This window comes from Lepidothrix coronata, unplaced genomic scaffold (genome assembly GCF_001604755.1).
Source record: "Lepidothrix coronata isolate B3197 unplaced genomic scaffold, Lepidothrix_coronata-1.0 Scaffold2, whole genome shotgun sequence".
In the NCBI taxonomy this organism is placed as follows: Eukaryota; Metazoa; Chordata; class Aves; order Passeriformes; family Pipridae; genus Lepidothrix; species Lepidothrix coronata.
Window position 1 is genome coordinate 704,624 of NW_016690182.1, and position 21,171 is coordinate 725,794.

At 44.0% G+C, this 21,171-nt stretch overlaps 1 protein-coding gene across 6 annotated transcripts in view; it reads left to right on the plus strand.

The window, feature by feature from the left end:
* GPR50 (G protein-coupled receptor 50) overlaps positions 1-16,251 on the plus strand; it is a 55,520-nt gene extending 39,269 nt beyond the window's left edge. For 2 of the 6 annotated variants that reach the window (XM_017816886.1, XM_017816870.1), the window contains exon 2: positions 9,819-11,506. In XM_017816886.1, the coding sequence (XP_017672375.1) occupies positions 9,819-10,687 (869 nt within the window). In that variant the 3' untranslated portion in view covers positions 10,688-11,506. Of the gene's footprint in view, positions 1-2,247; positions 2,570-9,818; positions 11,507-13,118 lie in introns of those variants that run through there. The other 4 variants (XM_017816913.1, XM_017816895.1, XM_017816904.1 and 1 more) reach the window with 4 other exon arrangements.
* The last annotated feature ends 4,920 nt before the right edge of the window (positions 16,252-21,171 follow it).

Below are 21,171 nucleotides of genomic sequence, written 5' to 3' on the forward strand. Positions count from 1 at the left end.
AGGCTGGGACTAGAGAGACTGATCCCTGGGATGGCAAGGCTGGGATGTCAAGCTGTTAATTGTGGCAGGGTAACATCTGCTCCTTTTCAGTGGATGTCCGTGGGTGTAGTGGCTGGTGCCGTCACCAAGGTTTAGTCAACAAACCATGCTGGTGAGACACAGGGAGGAGAAGGAGCAGCTCCTGGGCTCAGCTGTGGTGGCTCAGCAGGGCTCTCCAGGGCAGTCAGACAAGATTTTCATCAATAAAATCAGCTGTGTGTTCACATCCGACTGTATGCTCTGCCTGACAGCTGCCTAGGAATCGGTTGCTTGCACACAGCCCCTTTCCAGGCCAGGAACACACTTTGACCAGCAACAATTGCAAAAGAGCATTATTAAGTCTATTAAGCCTGAGTTCACAGATTTTTTTCTAGAATAGTAACAGATGGCAAATGGTGGCAGTACAGCTGCTGGGACCTGGAGAGGATGGATGTTGGTTTGTCATTTCAATGGATGCTGGCAATAATAATGTTTTGTGTTTATACAGGGCCTTTCCTCTTTCAGGGCACTTTACAAAACAGTTGAGAAATAATGGGCTTGGAATTAACGTGGGCTGGTAGAGCTTGCCCCTGTGCCCATGTGGCCAGTATAGGAGGGTAAACATAGGAGCATTGGCCTGCACTCTACACAGCCTGGATGTGAATTAGGTGACTTCTTAAAATCACATAGAACCACTCAGCAGGGATTTCAGGCAGAAGGAGACAGCTGGAATTCAGAGGGTGACACTGGTGTCTGAGTTGTCAAGTGTGAGTTTAGGTACCTGGACTCACTCTCCTTTGGCTGCATGGGGTTTTGTTTAGACTCTTCCCAGAGACCACTGTCTCCCAAGAGAAGCTGCTGTAGTGAGTAGGTGTCCATCAGCCATGGTGTCCTTGCAGAGTCAGACACTGCAGCCAGTGCTATGCAGGCTCAGCTGGTGCTGACAGAGGTGCTGAGGCTTCCTCTTGCTCGGTGCAAATTGGAGGGTTGTCCCAAGGGCCTCCTGCCTCCGACACTTGCTCTCCATCAGCCTTGCTGCGATTTGCTGTGAAGGCAGGAGGTGTTTCCAGGCCCTTCTTTAGTCCAAGAATTTGGAAGTGATACAGGGAAGAACCAAGATTTTAAGTGGATTGGCTCTCTATCTCACAGCTTTAGTGCAGGCGATGAGTTCAGTGGATAAAACAGTGAAATGTCAGGAGTCTGGAGCACATAACCAGAAGGGGCACTTTTTAGCACTTTTTTTGTATTTATTAAGAACTGGATCAAGACCACCACTTATTCCTCCTCCATTACTAGCAGATTTAGTGGTCATAGTTGCATCCAGGAAAAACATCACACTAACAAGAGCTAAGTTTAGAAATCTGGAAGAATTGCAGCATTGTGGTTTTCCCTCATGAAAAGGGTCAGAATTTCCAGGAAAACACAGGAAGAAGTCATTAAAAGGCACTTAACTGAACAGAAAATGGTATTTTTAGAAATTTGAAAATTTTTGGAGGTAGGTAAAATGTCAACTTTACATTGTTTCCCCTTTCTTTATACTGTGTTCAGATCATCTTTTCAGGAAGGTTTGCCTAAGCTGAGCAGGACATGTTAGGATTAATGGGGAATAATGAGGAAACTTGCCAAACAGTGTTTCTCTGGGATGGTCTAAGAACTTCTTTTTGTTTATAAAATATCTGGAACTCTGAAAATGGAGAAGTCGCTCTGCACTGGTACAGAAGAGGGCTGACCACTTTTTAAGGGTTCAGAAGAAGACGTAATTAAAATACTTTTTATTCATTCAAGAGTGAATGTCCAGCTACCATCTGCGTCACAGCAAGAGAAAAATCCTCCCCTTTACATTGTTTTCACTGTAAGGGTAACTGATATAAGGAAAGATATGAAATCATGTGAACAGGGCTGGTCTCTAATTTCCAACCCATTTCCACAGACCTCTGAGCTCAACCAGGACTGTGAATCTCATTGGCCTTAGCCAGAGGAAAGTTATGAATCTCTGGGGTGTGAGCACTGCCAACTCATGCCCTTCGCTGCGTTCAATCAGAGCAGCTGAAGGCATGGCTCAAATATGGTCTTGGCAGCAATACAATTAAAAGGTCATGACCTAAAGTAAGTGTAAAATCCAGTAATCCAGTCCTTCACCTGGCAATGTAAGCAATTCTTTAGCCATCAGCCAAAAGAATATATGGTGCATAACAAAATAAATGTAATTGAAACAGGGGGGAGGGCTGGTCCTTTCTTCTCTGGTAAATACTGGGAGGTTTTTCTCCTCCTCCTGGAAGCAAGTCTCTCTCACAGGTCCAGAGGGAAAGGCAGCTTTCACAACTGGAGCGAGGTACTGATGAGAAGGCTCATGTAACTGATGGTCGTGGCTCCAAAATGATGCCAAAGTGCCTAGTCAAGGAAGACAGAGGAGGAGGAGGAGAGTTCCTTCTGCAGACTGCCTGCTGCACTGCCTTGGCCTTGCTCCTGTGCATCTACAGGGCTGGCACAAGGCAGGGAGCAGCTCTAAGTGCCCACAGTTTTCCCATGGGGAATGATGCCAACAAACAAGGTAATGGTAGCCCAGCACATGCTGCTATTCTTTGTCTTCACGGTTGTGCCAAGAGATCTCAAAGGACTATTTTCAGGAAAAAGTTAAATTATTCTGGAGTTTTACGCATTTTTTAGGACCTTGATGATGTCCTTAAATTGAATATTTCTGTGTTCTCTAACCTTATGTCCTAAGGGTACTATGGGTTGGCAATACCTCCTGTCCTTTGTGTTATTACCCTCTGTATCATTTTATGCAGCACTGTCAGGATTTGAGAGCAGCTGACAGCCCAACTGCACTGTCTGTTTAACTGCAGGAAACCACGTTTTATCCCCCTCTGAATCCTAATGGAGTAATGATAACAGATAATTAATTGAATGCCTTTTCCTTTCTTTTGTTTATTCCTCTCTTTGAAAAGGCTCCCTAAATACACAAATAAAATCCTCAATTAAAATTTATGGATTAATGAATTGAACAACAAATATTTTTTTCCCCCCTATTGCCTGTATCTCAGGGAGAGTTTCTCCAGTTTTCACTTGTGCTCCCCTGTCAAACATTTTCAGTTGTCAAAATGAGTAAGTACATGCTGGGCTGTCATGTGGGCATGTCAGATGTATTAGTGCTTATCAGAACGGTGGAGAGAGATGGCAGTTAACAGTCTGGGATTCCTCCTGTGCCATTGTGTGTGGTGTTCTCAGTGCCCTGGAATCCGGGAGCTAGCATGGAGCAGTGCCATAGGTCATGGTCCCCAGCAGAAGGATGGTTCTTAATGTGCTTTGGTGGGGTAAATATTGTCTACCCCAGAAATGACCCTTCAGAGTTGGTGATATAAGAAATGCTTGTCAGAGCAAGGGCTGCAGGATCAGCATCCCCCAACACCAGGGCATTGTTACCCATTTAAGTTGCAGCAGTACATGATCAATATGATTGCATGTGGTCAGTGGTATCTTTATGTTATAAAAGGAAGAAAATTGATCGGAAAGTGTTTTCTATGAACTGCCACTTAGTTTGCAGAACACACTTCAGATCTGTAGGCTGGAGGTTAGTGACACACAAGCAATCACACAGCAAAGTGGCAGGTAAAAACAAACAGGAAAAGGAGGCTATCAGAGGTAATAAAGAGTCTTGTTGCATGCTGAATAAAGCTCTTTATGACTTTTATCTTTTTGCTTCAGGCAAACAGTACATTTTGTTTCTGCTTTGCAGTGAGCATAAGCTTTGGAGGGTTAAACAGAGAGTATTAGATTATGATAAGTGGTCATCAGAGGCTTGCTTTACAGTCATTGCCTGTTAAATTGTTTACTGAACCTCATTATATATATATCTCTGTGAGGTTGACGTGTGTCTTACTTCCAGTTTATCTGGGACACATGCGTCTGTTGACTTTTTCATAAAACCTGAATGAACAAACATAAAGTTTAAGATTCTATTTATTGTAAGCTGTGGCTTATCATTATGATAGTAAAAAGTCACTGCAAACATACCAGTCACACCAATAAACTTTTAGCATTATGTCATTGTGTATCTTAGCACCTTTTTCTCAATGTAGGTTTTCAGACTTGCTTTTCTGCAGCTGTCAGTTATTCTGGCAGCAGCTGGACAGATGCCAGGGTCTGATGTCACTGCTGGGAAGAGGTTGGAGCAGCAAGGTGACTGGTCATGCAGTGAGCCCCCTGGCACTCATGTCCATTGTGCTCATGGGTCAGCTTCTCACTTGCCACCTTTGAGGCTGTTGTATGTGGTTTTGTTTGCCTTAAAATGCCGTGCTGGGCACTGTCTATTTGGACTCAAATCCCTGCACAGTGGCTGGGAGGAAGGGGCAGCCTGGACAGCAGGCTCAGTTGGAGCTGGACTGTGCCAGCTGAGCAGAAGTTGATCCACACAACTGTATTTCTGGTGCAAATACTGTCATTCAGGACAATTACAATTCAGTTTCAGCGTTGGCTTTACAAAATAACAGTACTGACTTCAGGTTGCATTGAGCATCTCTGTCTTGTTCACCTGAAGGAAGCAGTTCTGTAGCTGTGTAATACTTCAGCAAAGAATGTGAGTGTGAGAGAGCTTTATATGGATAACAGAGAAACAAGAGGTTTGGGTGCTTGCTTTGGACATTTTGAGATGTAGAAAAAGAGACAATTTTCATAAAAATATTTTACCTCCCTCCTCCTCCCTCCTTGCCTTTTACCCTCTCCTATAGGTTCAGGATACCTAAACCACAGCCTGTAAAGGACAGCCCACAGCTGCTGTGTGGGAACAGTAGGGAGAGGCTGGATCTCTAGGACTGGAATTTGAGCACCAGGGGATTTCCAACAACCTCTTGAGGCAGGCAGGGCCAGTGACCCTGCTGTTTCTACAGCGGTGCTCAGTTAATCTCCGTGGAACAGTACCACAGAATGAAAGTCAGGTGCTGTTGGGGCAGCCTGCCAGTGAAGAGCTTTACGTATGTGGTTTATTGATTTGCAGAATTCATTGAGGTATTTCCACATTTCTTAGAACCAGGGCTTGACAATAAATCCTCATATAAACTGTGTCATTGGATAATCCAGGCAAAATGAGAGGCAGGGCCAGGGAACTGCTGGAGTACAGGAGCAGAGTTAGAATGAACAGAAATAGATTTATGGGAGGGAGAGGGGGAGCTCAAAGACAGGAATACTAGGGTAGAAGATGTTCTGGGATAAATTCCCACTTGTATTATTTGCACATGTCTATAATCTGCTCAAGCAGCTAGGCTCCAGGTTGTTTTGGGGTGGTTTTTTTTTTTTTCCAAACAATTGTGGATTACACTGTGAACAGTGTATTGTACCTCTATAATCTGAGCTTTGAGTTGGACTTCTGTAATATAAAAGGATTTATAGTTTCTCTGAAAATGTAGCCAAGTCTGTATTACCAGTATCCATGTGTTAGACATGCTTTTCTCCACCATTCCTCCCTCTTTATGTGTTACTCCATAACTGAGGGATGGAGCACAGTGGCACACAAACCAGTTTATACTAAGTAGAAGTTAAAAAAGGAACGGAAAATGTGAAAGCTAATAAGGAAATACAGTCACATGCCAATAAAGATAAAAAGATACATCTGAAAATAGTGTCACAGAAGCAGATAAATTTAAGTTGGAGATAAAGTCCTGATGGTATTATTTATGGGCAAGACTCTTTTGTTTTATCATGGAAAAATGCAAAAAAAGCAGTGATGAAGATCATGTATCCAGCAGGATACTGGTCTTTACCTTCCCTAAAAGACACATTAGATGTCTTAATATTCTGCAGTGTCCTTGGGAATGAGGGTCTCTTCTCATCCTCCAGAGGGAAAGCCATGAGCTATTTACCACAGAGCTTGGCACACAGTGGTCTCACAGCAAACCAGGGATTGTGAGGCTGAAGCAATGTTTAACCCAAGTTACTCCTATTTTAATAATTAGCCAATAGCACAGAGCATCAGTGCATGGCCTGGGAACCTGTGCATGGTGGCTGGTGGTGCCACCTTGGCCATACTGGGCTGATCCCCAAGCAGGAGGGACACCCCAGGGGGATTTGACAGGGTTGCTGTGAAGGATGCTCATGGCAACAGCTTTCCCACCAGGCACTCCAAGCCCTTTGTTATGGGCAAAGCCAGCCCCTGGGGACGTGGGGTGCAGGCCAGGTCCCATCTTTCTCCCAGTGGACCAGTCACAGACGAGCACCATTAGAAAACTGAAATCTTTTGTTAAGATTTTATTAGAATTTTAATTATTTTTAATTATTATTATTTTATTATTTTTTAATTAAGTTAAATGTCTTATGATTAAGGGGCCTTTGTGGCCCATGAGGTTTATAGAGCCTATGGGGTCTATGGTGCTGCTCATGTGCTTGCTGTGGGCCAGGAGATGATCTCCTCTTGTCAGCCTGAAAGGAGAGAGAGGGATTTGTAGAGGCTGCCTGGCTCCCACCAGCCAACACCTGCTGAGACAAGGATGCAAGAGATGATGGGGCTGCAGAGGTGGGGTGCACAGAGAGCCTCATCCTCCTGTTCCCTGCCATTCTTGGCTCTCACTGTCTCCTTTTCCTGCTTTTGGGGCTCCAGCCCATGGCAGGCCCAGCAGCTCAGCTGCCTGCACTGGCTGTGGTGCTGCCTGGCAGCAGGACACGACCAGGACAGGACTTGTGCCACCACGGCCTCTGTCCCTGGGCCCCCTTGTCCTAGCTGGGATGGCTGCCAGTGCTCCTCCAGTTCTGTGTGCAGGAATGCCATGATGCTCTGTCCCCACGGAGGGCTGAAGCCTGGCCCTGGCTGCCCTGAGGCTGCTGCTGGTCCATGTGCAGGGAAAAGAAGGAGCTGTGGGAGGTGTGGAATGGAGGTGGCAACCTTGTCACAGTGCCAGTGAGCCTGACCCTGTCCCTCAGCTGGAGCCTCCTCTTGCATATTCTGCTTTGGTGGCATGCAGTGTGCCACCTCTTTTCGGTACTCAGTCATTAAAAATGCACTGATTTTCAGGACTGACCTTCCAGTGTCTGTTATATGGGTCTGACCTTCCCATTCATCTCACCAGAAGAAAATTATGAAGTTGAGCACTTCCCAAATAAAATGGAAGATGGTTTTCTTTCTGTGAAATAGTACTGAGTGAGCCTTTCTGACCATATTTTCAGGCACCTAGCACCCTGCCTGTGCCATAGATGTGCCAGCTGACAGGGGAGCTGAGGCTGCAAGGTGAAAGCTTGGGGCAGAGGAGGGCAAGTTTGCTCCCCACGTGGAGGAGATTATTCTTCTCTTGATAAAACCATCTCATTTTCTCCCTGCTGGAGCAACATGCAATGAAGTCGTGTCAAAATAGTACACACAATACTGTGCTCTTGGATTGAATCCAAACTGTGAAGACCATCCTGTGAAAATTATTTTTATAGATTTTTTTCTTTTATATTTTTTACTTCCACACAACTATTCAAGTTAGTGAAGAAAGACTGGTGGAGATTGCTTATTTATCCCAGCAGCTGGCAGTGATGTGAGACTAATAATTTTCCCTATGATTTTACTAAACTTTGGATTAAATCCACTGATGTGCTGTCTTAACTAGGAAATACTCGGCTTTGTTCTGTTTTGCCTGATTCAGAACTGGGTGCTGAATGTGACTCTCATCCTCAGCAAAGGCAGAGACTTGCTCTCCAGCTGCGTGTGTATTTAAACGTGTATCTAAGTGAAGAGTTGTGGTCCTATCAGTTGAGTCTGTCTCCAGGCGTCCTCTGGAAGTCTCCTAAATTGGGTTGCTGATACCTCTCTGTTTTTCTGCCTTGAAAATGGTTTTGGAAAAGCTTTCCAAAATGAAATCCTGGTGCTGGGGATGCATTTTGTTGAAGTGCATATTTTTGATAGAATGAATAAAATTGGTTCAGAAGAGCGTTCCGACTCTGTGGTGCCTGCACCATCACAGGTTAGAACCAGTGGTTCTGCCCTTGAGAGTGGCACAAATGGAGTTATTTACATAGGGACCAGCTTTGGTGACCGCATTTTATAGAGCTCTCAGTAAGTTATTAAATCAGCAAGAAAGCAGCGCCGAGGCCCAGCAGCCAAAGAAGCTGTGTGCTCTGGTAAACCTCTCTATGTAAAATTTCTCTCTGAAAAGATTTCAGCACTCCACATGACCTCCACTAATACTTATTTTTAAGTGACACTGTGTCAGCTGCCTCAGCTCCACAGTGCCGGGGGCCGTTCTCAAGTCTGGACTGTTTTCCGGTCAGCATGCAGTGGCCTGATATGAACTGTTGACTTGTCCTGATGGTTTTTGTTGGCACAAACATAGCAATGAGCCAAATGCAATGGCAATGCGGCCATGCTTTCTGACAGCCCTTGGGTGTGTTTTCCAAGTGCTAAAGCCACTGACCTGGCTGAACTGAGATTTGAGAGTCCTTTCATGGATACTACAGAAAAATACCTCTTTTTAGTGATTTTTAAAAAAATATGTGTGCTCTAGTAGACAGCAGGATAGGAGGGTTTGAAGAGGAAGTGCAGGTGTGAACAGTTGGCTGGGATGTTGCCTGTATCACATAAGGGCAGAGGTGTTAACACCTTAAATGTGTTACACATAGCCTCTACTGTATATATATACACTCTATATATATTTATATAGATCTACTATTTAGTAATGTTTTCCTTTACACCACCGCGGATACACCTCAAAGTAGCAGAGTTTGGTAAACCACTACTTTTTCTAGTCTGCTGCCCTATAACTGAAGTGTTGAGCTCCCACTGAAACAACAGTCTCTCTGGTCATCAGAATACTGAATATTCACAGATGTCCTTTTCAACATTATAGCTGGTCCTGTAGTTACACCAGTTCCCACAAGAGCTCAAGGTCCTTTTCTTAATGCAATCCTCTACACTGACTGGCAAACTGAACAGAAAGGCTTTTTGCCTCCCTAAAAATACGCCAGACTCATAAAATGAGCGTAAGTGCTGTTAGGAGGTCACTGGTTGCCTGGTTCATTGGAAGCTGTTCCACACAGTGGAGCTGACAGGTGGTGTCCCATGCACTGTGCCGTTTTCAATCCAGCAAGGCTTAAATTATTTTATACTTGCACAGATTCTCAACTCTCTTTGTTTTAGAGCCTAAATGAACAATCTGCAGCATGTACTCTGCAGAAATGGCTGACTGCAGCTTATTAATTACATTGTCTGCCCAGGACAAGGCAGTGAAGGAGTGACTGACCTTCCGTATTGCATTGGACAACTTCAATATTAAGGGAACAGGAATATATACCAAATAAGCACATCAAGGCTGGCTGCACCATGGCTCCTGGAAGAACACACACTCCTTAGCATGAACGTTGCAGTCATTCTGCTGAAAATATACCTGTTCACATGCAAAAGACTGAAAAAGACCTTTCCCGTGCAAGTGCTGTCAGTGAAATGAATAAACACTGAAATGTAACCTGCCTGCCATACTTCTTTGGCCTGTGATGGACAGAAACTGTTGGGCTGGCTGATTAACAAGGAGAGCAAAATCCTTCTCTCCTACACAACTTAGAGGACCACAGGTATCTGACCCACAGCTATAGCCAAATTAAGGGTAACACTTCCAGTTTAGAGTATTCCTAAGAGGAAACATGCAGGTTAATTGTGCCTTGTTACTCTCCATTGCTGTTACTAGTAGAGCAAAGTCTTATTTTCTAGGGTTTCAAGTTCCAAAAGGAGACTAGAGTGAAGCCCATGAGAAGAGTTAGGCCTGAAGAGGAGTTCTGAGTTGCAGGTTGTCTATCTGGACATACGTTAACCTCTCGTGGTCTCTTTTTCTTTTCTGTAGGCAACATCTTTGTCGTCAGTTTGTCCGTCGCAGACCTTGTGGTTGCAGTTTATCCATACCCTCTGATCTTGAGTGCCATCTTCCATAATGGATGGACCATGGGAAATGTCCACTGCCAGATAAGCGGGTTCCTGATGGGCTTAAGTGTCATCGGGTCCATTTTCAACATCACGGCGATCGCAATCAACCGCTATTGCTACATCTGCCACAGCCTTCGGTACGATAAGCTCTTCAACCTGAAGAACACCTGCTGCTATCTCTGCCTGACCTGGATACTCACGGTGGTGGCCATTGTGCCAAACTTCTTTGTTGGTTCCTTGCAGTACGACCCCCGGATTTACTCCTGCACCTTTGCCCAGACGGTGAGTACGTCCTACACCATCACGGTGGTGGTGGTTCACTTCATCGTCCCGCTGTCCGTCGTGACGTTTTGCTACCTACGGATCTGGATTTTAGTGATTCAGGTCAAACACCGGGTGAGACAAGACTGCAAGCAGAAGCTCAGAGCAGCTGACATCCGGAACTTCTTGACTATGTTTGTGGTTTTTGTCCTTTTTGCTGTGTGCTGGGGACCATTAAACTTTATTGGCCTTGCTGTTTCCATTAATCCTTCAAAAGTGCAGCCACACATTCCAGAATGGCTTTTTGTCCTGAGCTATTTTATGGCCTATTTCAACAGCTGCCTCAATGCTGTGATCTATGGGCTTCTTAACCAGAATTTTAGGAAGGAGTACAAAAGGATATTGCTGACACTGTGGACTCCCAGGTTGCTGTTCATCGACGTGTCCAAGGGCGGGACAGAAGGGATGAAAAGCAAGCATTCTCCAGCCATAACAACCAACAACAACCACGCTGAAATACACTTATGAGTCAGGACATACTATTTATTCTGGATTACAATTGTATATATAGTATATAAGAGCCTTTCTAGCTGTGTGCATTGCACAGCTGGCATTGCTTGGCCCCTCATGCAAGGAAGGAGTCTGCTACCTTTCATGCTTGGCTTCCTGCTGCAGCATCAAGGCTTCGAGTGAGGAATGTCAGAATGGAAAGGACTGATTTTTTTTTCATGTGCCGTCTTTCACTGTGTGCCTCATTAATAGGTTTGGTTGCTTTTGCCACAAGCATGCCAATACCCCAAAAGGGAAGCGTTCGGAGTGCATGGAGAAATGCAGTTATGCTTGAAATGCAACCTTCAGGAGACAGCAAAATTGCCATTTATTACACGTAAACCTTTCTCCCCTCCCTCTGAATTCTATTTTTCTAGCATTAACTTAACCCATACTATATAAAATGAAGTTTAAACTGCATGGCTTTTTACCTTTTAGTTAGGTAAAGGCTGTATTAGCCAGCAGATGTACGTATGGGCCTGGCGACTTCCACTGTGTGTGCGTTCATTTCCCTTTTTCTTTCCTCTTAAGATTTAGAAGCAAGCCTGGACTGGATGTGAGGCAGGCAGAATCCAGACCAGTGAGTGTCTGATGCACTCATTTTAATTGAATATCTACAAATATTAAGTACCCTTGCACTCTCCTTCCCAGGCCATGAGTAAGAATATAACGTATGACATAATCTAATTGCAGGAAGATACTTGGAGCCTGATTCTAATTTAGGCAGTATCCTGTCATGGCCAGCATTCATTCCAAATGTTTCTTTCAAGTCACTGCTACATGAACATCATAAAAAAAGAAAAGAACATAGCAGAGTCCCATCTGTGTAATGCAGATGCTGGCTTTTAGGTTCCAGTACCATTTGCACTTGGAGGAAAAGGGAGAAGGGGAAGGCAATGTTCCAAAAATCCCTGCTTTTGCCCACCAAAGAACATGAATTTGCTATGGGGAGAAAAAGTGGACTTTTTTTTTAATTTTATTCATGTATAAAACTGTAATTAACGCATGGAGCTGGGAGACAAAAGCTACTTAAGCATAATTATGCATCAATTCTGTTAAAGCCTGAAGTGTGCTATCTGTATGATTGGAAACAATGTCCTGAAGTGCTGGGGAGTCCACTATCACGTTACTAACAAGCACATGGGCAAAGATAAGGCTATTTCTTTAATGGAGTGTGTGTGATGGCAGCTCTCTGTAAATATGATGACTTCTTTGTTTTCTTAGTTTCATTGTGAATTCATCTCTTTATGCTTTTAAATGTGTGGATCTTGCTTTGAAACTGTCCCATAAAATCAACAGGTAAAACTCCCCCTGGTGTAACTCTGCCTTCAGGCTAGCACACCTGACTTAGTGCAGGTGCACCGAGTGGCACAGTGGGGAGAGGAGCAGGTCTGAGCCCCCGGCGAGGACAGCAGGCAGCCCTGCCCCTGGTTGAAGACAGTGGTCTTTTCTCTTTGGTTCTAGTCAAAGCAGGACTAGTTCCCGGGGCTGAACCCTGAAACACTTGAGACCAGACTCTGCAGTATCATGTAGGCACCTGGAGATGGAGGCACGTAGGATTTTCCAAACCCCTGGCTGGGCTGTGTGCCTAATCCATAGTGAAGATAGCGAGCCATTTGTGCGTTGCTTGCTTAAAGCAACTTGCTGCTGAATGTTCTGCTGATTTTTGGGGGGAAGAGGAGTTGAGAGAAGTTAAGCCCCTTCATTAAGTGGGCCAAGAAACTCTACATGAGTTCTGCAGCGTGCCTGCTGCCATGTGGGGTCTCTGCAGTACCAAGGGGGGTCCCTGCATTTGTAGAGCGCCCTGGCACTTTATGAAGTTTCAAACTTGAACATCTCAGCCACTTCAGATGATTGTTGTTTTAAAATGCACTGCAGCCAGCCTCCCATAATAGGAATCAAACAGAGTTCTGTTTTGGTCTCTTAATATGCCTGAGCATGGCCAAATAAAGGTATTTTGACCCTCAGAAAAAACGTGGTCTGTTCGCCTTCCAGAAAAACCACCCTGGGTGAATTCACACCATTCCATGCAAACAAAATCATTTGGAGTTAAACTAGGATAAGAAAAGCACTGAGGAATCCATAACTGCAGGGAGTGTTTGTCCCGTTTCGCCAGGGAGATGTCCTGTGTTCCATGACTAGTCTTCAAAGTCATTTGCAATTAGCCACAACAGTGTTAGTTAGACTCACATTAGCAAATAATTTGAGGCATCTAGCGCCAAGGGAAACGTACTCCTTTAAGACAATCATGAAGAATCTTGTGCATGTTTGCCAAATATCTCAGATACCCTAAAACTGGGGTTTCATCTTTATGGATCCTTGTCTTTTTAACTGAATGTTCAGTGAAGGCAATGTGGTTTGTTTTTTTTTTTTTTTATTTAAGCTTGTATTTGCACTATTTCTTATTCAGGCTCCGAAGTAACAGCCAGCAAGTATTTGAACCAAACCAAGTCCAAAGAGGTCCCAAACAGGCAAGCTGTGAGAGTCCCTGCTACACCTGGTAGGAAGGGGAGCAGCAGGAGGGTGGTAGGTCATCTCTCCAGGACTCACAGAGAGTCACTGAACCAAACTATGCAAAATGGTAGTGGAATCTGCTCATCTTCTGCTGTTGGGTCTGAGCCCAACTCCTGCCCAGGTCTCCACAGGGCACAGGCTCAGTCCCTGCTGTGCTGGGGTGGATCTGAGCAGCTCCCTGAACGTGCAGGCCCTGCTACCACTGCAGGGTGGGGATGAGTCTGTGATGGGCACTGTCCATCTGACAGCACAAAGAGCCCTGGCATGACCTGTTCAGAAGGGCTCTGGGTGGCCCAGTAAAGGTGCCCAGAGCCGGGCTGATGCAACCACCATGGTTGGAGTCCTGAGCTCAGTCTTGCTGGAGCTGAGGTTTGCAATATGAACCATGAAAAGCAGGGAACATGGCCTCGAACACTGTGCCATTTGCTAGCACTTTGATAGAGGCAGCACTTAGGATAGGATAGAGTTTTATATTGACTTATTTAAAAACTACCCAAGCAGCTCCTTATTTTTATGTTAAGAAATGGTTAACAGGGTACAGAGAATTTATTTTTGTTAACAGTTGTTTACAGAAAAAGGGAAGTGTGTTATAACAGGGAATCCTGAGCAGTGTCACAGTTTACCTGTGGGAATCTAGCTTTAATCCAAATTTGAGATTTCAAGGGGATCCCACCGCTTAAATCATGCTCTGACAATTCCACCTGCTGCATACCTGGCCTTAACTCTCTCTGAGATCTCACATAAAGTGATTTCAAATCACTTGCTCTAGATTTGACCTGGTGGTGTTGAATACCTATTCTAGCCCCAAACTCTAAGATTGTTGTAGTGGAAACTTGTGGAGAGTCAGTAGTGCTGTGAAAGAAGATGATTCTCTTGCCATGAAGAAATATTTTTGGATATTGCTAATGAATGTTGTTTAATCTATTTAAGAAGAATGTAACCAATATATTTATATATAAATGTGTATTGCATATGCTGTTTCCATTTTATTGTTTAATTAAGAATCATTCAGTATACTTTCCTATTGCTATTTTTGTTGATAAAGTAGATTCATTCCCTTTACTTGTTAAAACTGTAATAAATCTGCCATTGGACTGCTTATTGATATTTCTTTTCCACTTGCAGTTATTTTTTAATAAATATTTGGAACAACAGCTTGGGTTTTGTTGACTCCCACAAAGCAGATTGAATTGACAAATGAGTTCAGATATAACTCAGCTGTCCAGCTTAGACCTGGAAGTGAATGACCCAGAACATCTGAGACACATCCTTGGATTCACGTGTTTTCTTCCACCTGCTGTGAGCCAGCTGCCTGCTGCACCCTGGCCTTCCTCATCAGGGAAGAAACTTTCTCTGTGCTGCTGTTGGTCTCCTCGCTGTGTGTCCCTCCAAGGCCCTTTGCCTTTCTTGTGCCCATGTGTATCCACCGGGTGCTGTGGAAGCAGAGTTTGTCACAGCCATTTCCTTGCCCTTTCCTGGGAAGGAAAGCATGGCCAAGCTGTGAACAGGAGGGTGTGAGAGCCAGGGTGGTCACAAGCTGGGGCACAAGGTGGCATTGGGTTGTAGGCAAGGGGTGGAGACAGGGAGTCACCCTGGGCTGGAGGCACAGTGAGGGCTGACACGCACTTTCTCCATTCAGGAGCTTTGTGAGCATGAAGACTGCTGTATCCAAGATGTTCTATCTGTGTTCTTTCCCCACCTCTGTTTTTGGGCAGATTTTGCTGTATTCATGCAGTTCTTCAGCCAACAGGTTCTGTCCATAGGCTACACCAATTATATTTCCATGCTGACTTGACTGGAGCTGGTTTTTGGGGAGTCTCAGCGCTGCTTCCGAAGCGGGGAAGATGGGAGAATGGAGTCATCCAGTTGTAACTGCAACCTGAGCTCCTGTTTCCTAACCAGATGTCACATGTAACTGTGGTGTTAGGGTAGTAAAGGCTGAGATTATCTACTAAAGAGTTGCTGAAAAACCATGGAGCAGACGTGTTGAATGAACAGGCAGTGTTCATTCAGTGACATCCCAGAGCAGTACTGCTACTTTTTTTGCTAATCTTTTCCAACAGGCACTGGACTTCACCTGCTGCTTCCACAGTAAAGCCTGCAATGCTCGGTGATGGGACACACTGTTAATTATAGTTGCAGATGCCAAAATGTCTGTCTGAGCAGAGCTGCTAGAAAACCCTTGCACAGACTTGTACCTGCTGTTTCTGCCACATGGAACCGAATGAATCAAACTGTCAGAAGCGAGGCAGTGTTATTTATTTACTTACTTGCCACAAAGTAATAGTAACAGGGAGATAAGATAGAGCTATAAAAGGCAAGAGGTGTGATAATTCAATACCAGGATAAAGTCTCACTCATGGTGACTATTTGGAAGTCAATATTTGTTCTAATGTATTTCCTTCCAAGCTTATAATTTATAACATGAAGTCACTCAATAAAGAGCTACTGCATATGTATTTAGAATTTTATTGGAAAAATGTAAATTACTGGACCTAATGCAGTATTTCTTAGCATAAAAACCCTGAGATAAGAAATGCAGAATGGGTTCTTGCAAGAACTCTGTGATGGGATATGCAAATTTTTTTTGCTGGTGATAAGAACCATAACATTTGTATCTCTCATGAACTACAGTTGTGAAGGGAAGCTGCATAATATTGTTAACTGAATTTTCACTTTGTAATGCTTGTTTATAGTATCCATTATTCATGTACTATAAGTAATGCACTGTACAGCAGAGATAGAATTTAGAGTCCGTGGTCAGTTTCCAGAGCAACCAGGTGGGTCTGAACCATTAACTGAAATATGTTTCTATGTTTTCTGCCAAGCATGGTCTCCTGATAAGGTTTTTAGCTCAACTGATTGCTTCTAAGAGGTCAGGGAAACTTTAATGTCTTTTAGATTAGTTGCAATGTCTGTGCAGTCACAGCTTGCTTAGATTACCTTTTAAATAGACTTGAGTCATCAAACCATTTTATAAGTCTGTCCAGTTGGAGCACATAATTTATTTTGTATCTAGATATTTTATCACAGCACATTTAATAAACTGTTATGTTTTTCCTTCTACATTGTACTCCTTCTGTGTGCAAAATTTTTGAATTTCCCTATAAATAAGATGCAAAATTTTTTCCTCAACTGTAAGCAGGTTGCTTTGCCTGGAGGTAGGTTTCCACTGGTTTTGATAACTGTGTAGGATAGAGATACTAATGTGACATCAAAATACAACCATCTCCTGGGTGAAAAGTGACAGCTGTTTTGCAATCAAAAAAAAAAAAAAAATAGGCATGGAAAAAAGTCCAAAATAGTTTGCAGGAAGTAATTTAAATAGACATTTCTGGTTGAAGTAAGAGAGGAATATTTGGAGGGATTGTACATACTCAAACTGGGACCTGGCCAGGACAATGAAGTTAATGAACCCCTTAATATAAAAAATGGGATTTTTATGACACAGGGACACACAGCTGGCACAAAGCCAGATGTCTGGCTGCAGGATCCCCTGTGACATGAGCAGAGAAACAGGAAATACAGTAAGGACAACTAAAGAAACCTAGAGAAGACCAGAGCATACTTCTGAAAATATTAGATGCGCGCACGCACTGGTAGTTAATATAAAAGTTTAGCAAGATTTTCCTTTTTGGTCTGCTTTCTCTTTCCCTCCCCAGCTGCAATTTAGTTGTAAATAAAATGAAGGACCATTTTGTTTTGGTTTGGTGTTGGCTTTTGAGAGCCTCGAGCACAGCTGGGCGAGGCAGGCCTGGGATGGGGCTGATGGGCTGATGAGCTACCCCTGAGCAAGGGGTGTCACACCCACCTCCATGGGCTTAAATCCCCCTGGGGAGGGGATGTGTTTTCCTGGACAATGTATGGCAAGAAAAGGTTGAAGTTGCTGTGCTGTGGCTGCCAGAGGGGTCCTGGGGGCATTACAGGGCTCCAGCATCCAGTGAAACCAGGACCATGTCCAGCTGCAAGGGGGACTGGTGAGACTAAACCATGAGAGATGCCTCGCTGAGGTAGGAGGGGCCTGTTCTACCCCGACAGTGGGGGTGCTGAGAGAGTGAGGCTTGCTTCCTTGGCACAGTGTTCTTTTTGTGGGGAAGTCAAAAGATGTTCTGGAAAGCAGATGTCTCCTGTGGAAAAGCAGAGGTGCTCTATCCTGGAAGCTTTTTTACCTGCTGATGGTGGTGCAGGAATTAAGGTGACAACAAAGGGCTTCTTTGAAATGCAGAACCTGTCCCTGTTGTTGCCCTACACTGGTAGTGCTGCTGCACAGCCCACTCCTGCCCCACAGTACCTGTCCCTGCAGAGCTGCTGTGTTTGTGATGGAGCTGGTGACACTGAGCCCCAGTGCACCCAGCCCAGCCTGGGGTGTGTGAGAAATGAGAAAATGTAGGCAATGAGGCAGGCTAAACCCTCTTTGGGTTAGTCATAACCACGCTGGTATGAAAGCAGCCCTTGTCTGCAAACCTTGAGGGCAATTGCTTCCACATGAGACTCTCTCCTGATATGTCCTATACCAGAAATTTCTCTCCTTCCCTCCTGCTCAGGACTCACCCCTTGCCTGCAGGCCAGCATTGAAACAGAGGAATAGAGAGGTGAAGGAAAAGAGCTGCACTTAAACCTGAAGCCCTATGGATTCTAGAGTAGATCTTATACTACTTTCCTCATTGTATAGAAATGTATATGTGTGTGTGTGTGTATTTATATTTACACGTCCTGGGTTTTCCTAAAGCAATCAAGACCAGTCATATCTTACAAAGTATTGACTGTATAAAAGTTCTGGTTTTTTTCTCCTGGGTACTTCAGAGCAGATGGAAAATGCGGCAGGTGCTGCTAATGTTTTTCTACCCTTAGGAAGACTTGTCACAGTTACCTGTTTATCTTATTTTGACATTTTATTGCCCGAAATTGCTCTGTAACATAAAAGCACATGCAGGGCGGTTAGAGGTGAAATCTTACAGATTCACTTGAAGAACTGAAAATCAATAAGCTACAAGCAAGTAAAAAAAATAGCTTTTTCTGTGCATGTGGAGGAAGGTTGGTATTTTTATTTTTGCTGAGGAAATACCATGGAATCACAGAATTATTTGGGTTGGAAGGGACCACAAATGTTCATATAGGCCCAACCTCCCTGCCATGGGCAGACACACATTCCACTAGACCATATTGCTCAGAGCCCCATCCAACCTGGCTTTGAACCCTCTTGGGGATGGGGCCATCACAGCTTCTCTGGGAAATCTATGCCAGTGACTCACCACTCTCACAGGGAACAACTTCTTCCTTATATCTAATCTAAACCAGCCCTCGATCAGATTGAAGCCATTACTCCTAGTCCTGTCATTCTATGCCCTTGTAAAAATCTCTCTCCAGCTCTCTTGTAGCCCCTTCAGGTACTGGAAGGTGCTGAAAGGTCTCCCTGGAGACCATGTATTCTCATCAGGGAATCCAGGGGTTTGCATTTTGTGTATTAGTGACTGGAAAGTGTAAAATGAGCTTCGCTTTAGCTGCCATGCATGTGCTTTTTCCTTTGCTTTTTCAGTAGGTGATGGAAGCCTCTGTTTATTTTTACCATGTTCTCAGGACTGCACAGAAGAAGAATTAAAAGACTGGTAATACAGACATTGAAGGGTTTTTGTGCCCAGCATGTTTAAAAAGTGAAGTTTATAGAAGATGAAAAGCAAGGCCAGTCCTGCTGGCTGGTCTGCATGAGTCCTGCTCTGCAGCAGTGCCTTTGTAAGAGCTCAAAACTGGGGATGCTTCTCCCCTGCTGATCCCATCTGAGGAGTGGAGAGATTTGGCCAGGCTTTATTCCAAGAAGGAAATAAAGAGTTTGTTTGTAACTGGGGGTCCTTGGGCTGACAGACTGTTGTTTCGGATGCCAGACCTTTCCCTTGCTTTCTTCTCTGATGCTGAAATTTTGAAAAACAATGAATAGTTTTTACTTTTCCCACCCTAATAGGCGGCATCTTGCAAGTGCTTGTAGCTGGTTGCTCGCCTTGGAGTGCGTTCCTGGGTGGTGTTGTTTGAGGAATTGCTGTTACATATAAGTGACCTCTTCGCAGGAGCACTGAGCTGGGTTGGAACAGCCCAGCTGGTGATAATAGCTGGGGTGGTAATTGCACAATCTCTCCATCTTGGTGCTTTGTGGAGTATGGTAATCAGGCCTTTGGGTAAGTAACAAATTGCACCTCCTGAACTGCACTGTCCCCAGGGGCTGCAGCAGAGAGTACTTATTACAGCCTGGGATGGATGTGGAATGGCCACCTTGTAGCAATTTCTGTAGGTCTTCTCAATTCTGAATTTGCTGGTAACTCAGACTTCTTACTGTGCAGTCACATCTGAAATTCACTTTTGAGCCTTTGAAGTAAAATGAATCCTGAACAACTAACTGAATTCAGAGCTTTCAGATGAGAGTTATGTCTTAGTATTTAACAGAAATTAATATTAGCCATTAAACCTCTCAGCTGCTAATTAAATGGACTATTTCTATGTTATGTGTAAATCCATCCATATCTTCACATTGCAGGCAAATAGAATTTCATTAAGGCACTTGAGTAACTGTGAAGGGACAGCAGCAGCATTTTGGGGTATTTTGGTTCTAGTGAATTATGTCACTGTCTTGTACGGATTACTAAATACTTTAATGATATGTCTTGTAGAATTTATTTTTTGTTCTGGCAGGGCCATTAGGATGATAAATGGCTTGTCAAGGAAGAGTAAGTTACAGCTGAGCTCGGAGGAGGTGCTTGAATCTTTAAATCCATAGTTGCTCTAAGTTATTAAAAGGGTGTGTAAAAAGAGCTAGATAACTTTGTATACAAGTCTATTTGTCAGACTTTCTGCGTATCAAACACTGATTTAAGCTGTGTTCCTTTATATGATTAATGTGGAAAGGCTCCCTTTCCCCAGCCTCTGTTCTCATAGCTTTTTGGTTAGCAGCTGGTATTGACTTGGTTTTCTAGATTTTGCATCAGCTTGAAGAGTGGGTGCTACCTAGTGGCTGAAGCAGAGGACTGAGTAGAGGTGACAAGTCAGGACATCTTGCTTCTGTTCTTGCCTCTTTCTGCTTGTTTTGTGACCTTGAAATGTAGCTTGGTTTACCTTTGGTTCAGAGGTATGGTTAATTACACTGCAAAGCACTGAGGATGAGACAATTACGTTATCTAAGGGAATTGCATAATGATTAAGCCTTAATTTGCTATGTGGTTTCTTTCTTTCTCATTACCTCTGCTGAAGCAGGAGCTTTGAAATGAAAATCTAAGGTGAACATACTTTTAAAAAGTGTAGAGGACTAAACGAGTCACCTGTGACAAGGGTTTGCATAGCCTTTTGTTTTATATTGGCCTGGGTCTTGTGTCCTGGGTAACAGGTTATCACATTGCTGCAGAGCCCTGGTACTTTATTTTTTTTTTTAACTGATGTGCCGCTGTGTGGGAGCTGATGTGGGGGGAGGGAAGAAAAAAGCCCACAAAACCCAAATACCACGTGGCAGAAAAACACTGACGACAAAGAAGCACAGCCATCTGAGTTTTGATCTGGTCTTCTAGCTCATGATCCCCCCACCACCCCAAACGTGATGTGTGAAAGGCAGGAATATGTGCTCTTTGCTATTGATGCTTCTTGTGCAGGTTGGATGTGGGTTTACTTGTAAGGATAATAACTTGTCAGTGGGGGAAGTTATCTAAGCAGGACACTTGGATGTCAAACACTGGCCAGAAACATTCCCAGGTACCAAAATGGAGTTGTGATCTGCTCAGCCTTGAAAGGGGTGGGATCTTTTTTTTTCTGTAGCAGAGCAAGTGTTGTGGGAACAGAGCAGTGGAGGAAAAACCAGATCTGCAGGCCATGTTTGATTTGATTAAATGTGTAATTATCAGTAACACATTAGAGTCCAGTCAAGCCAATTCATCATTTCCCTCGTGGTATTTATTGAGTTGTTTTAATGCAGACAT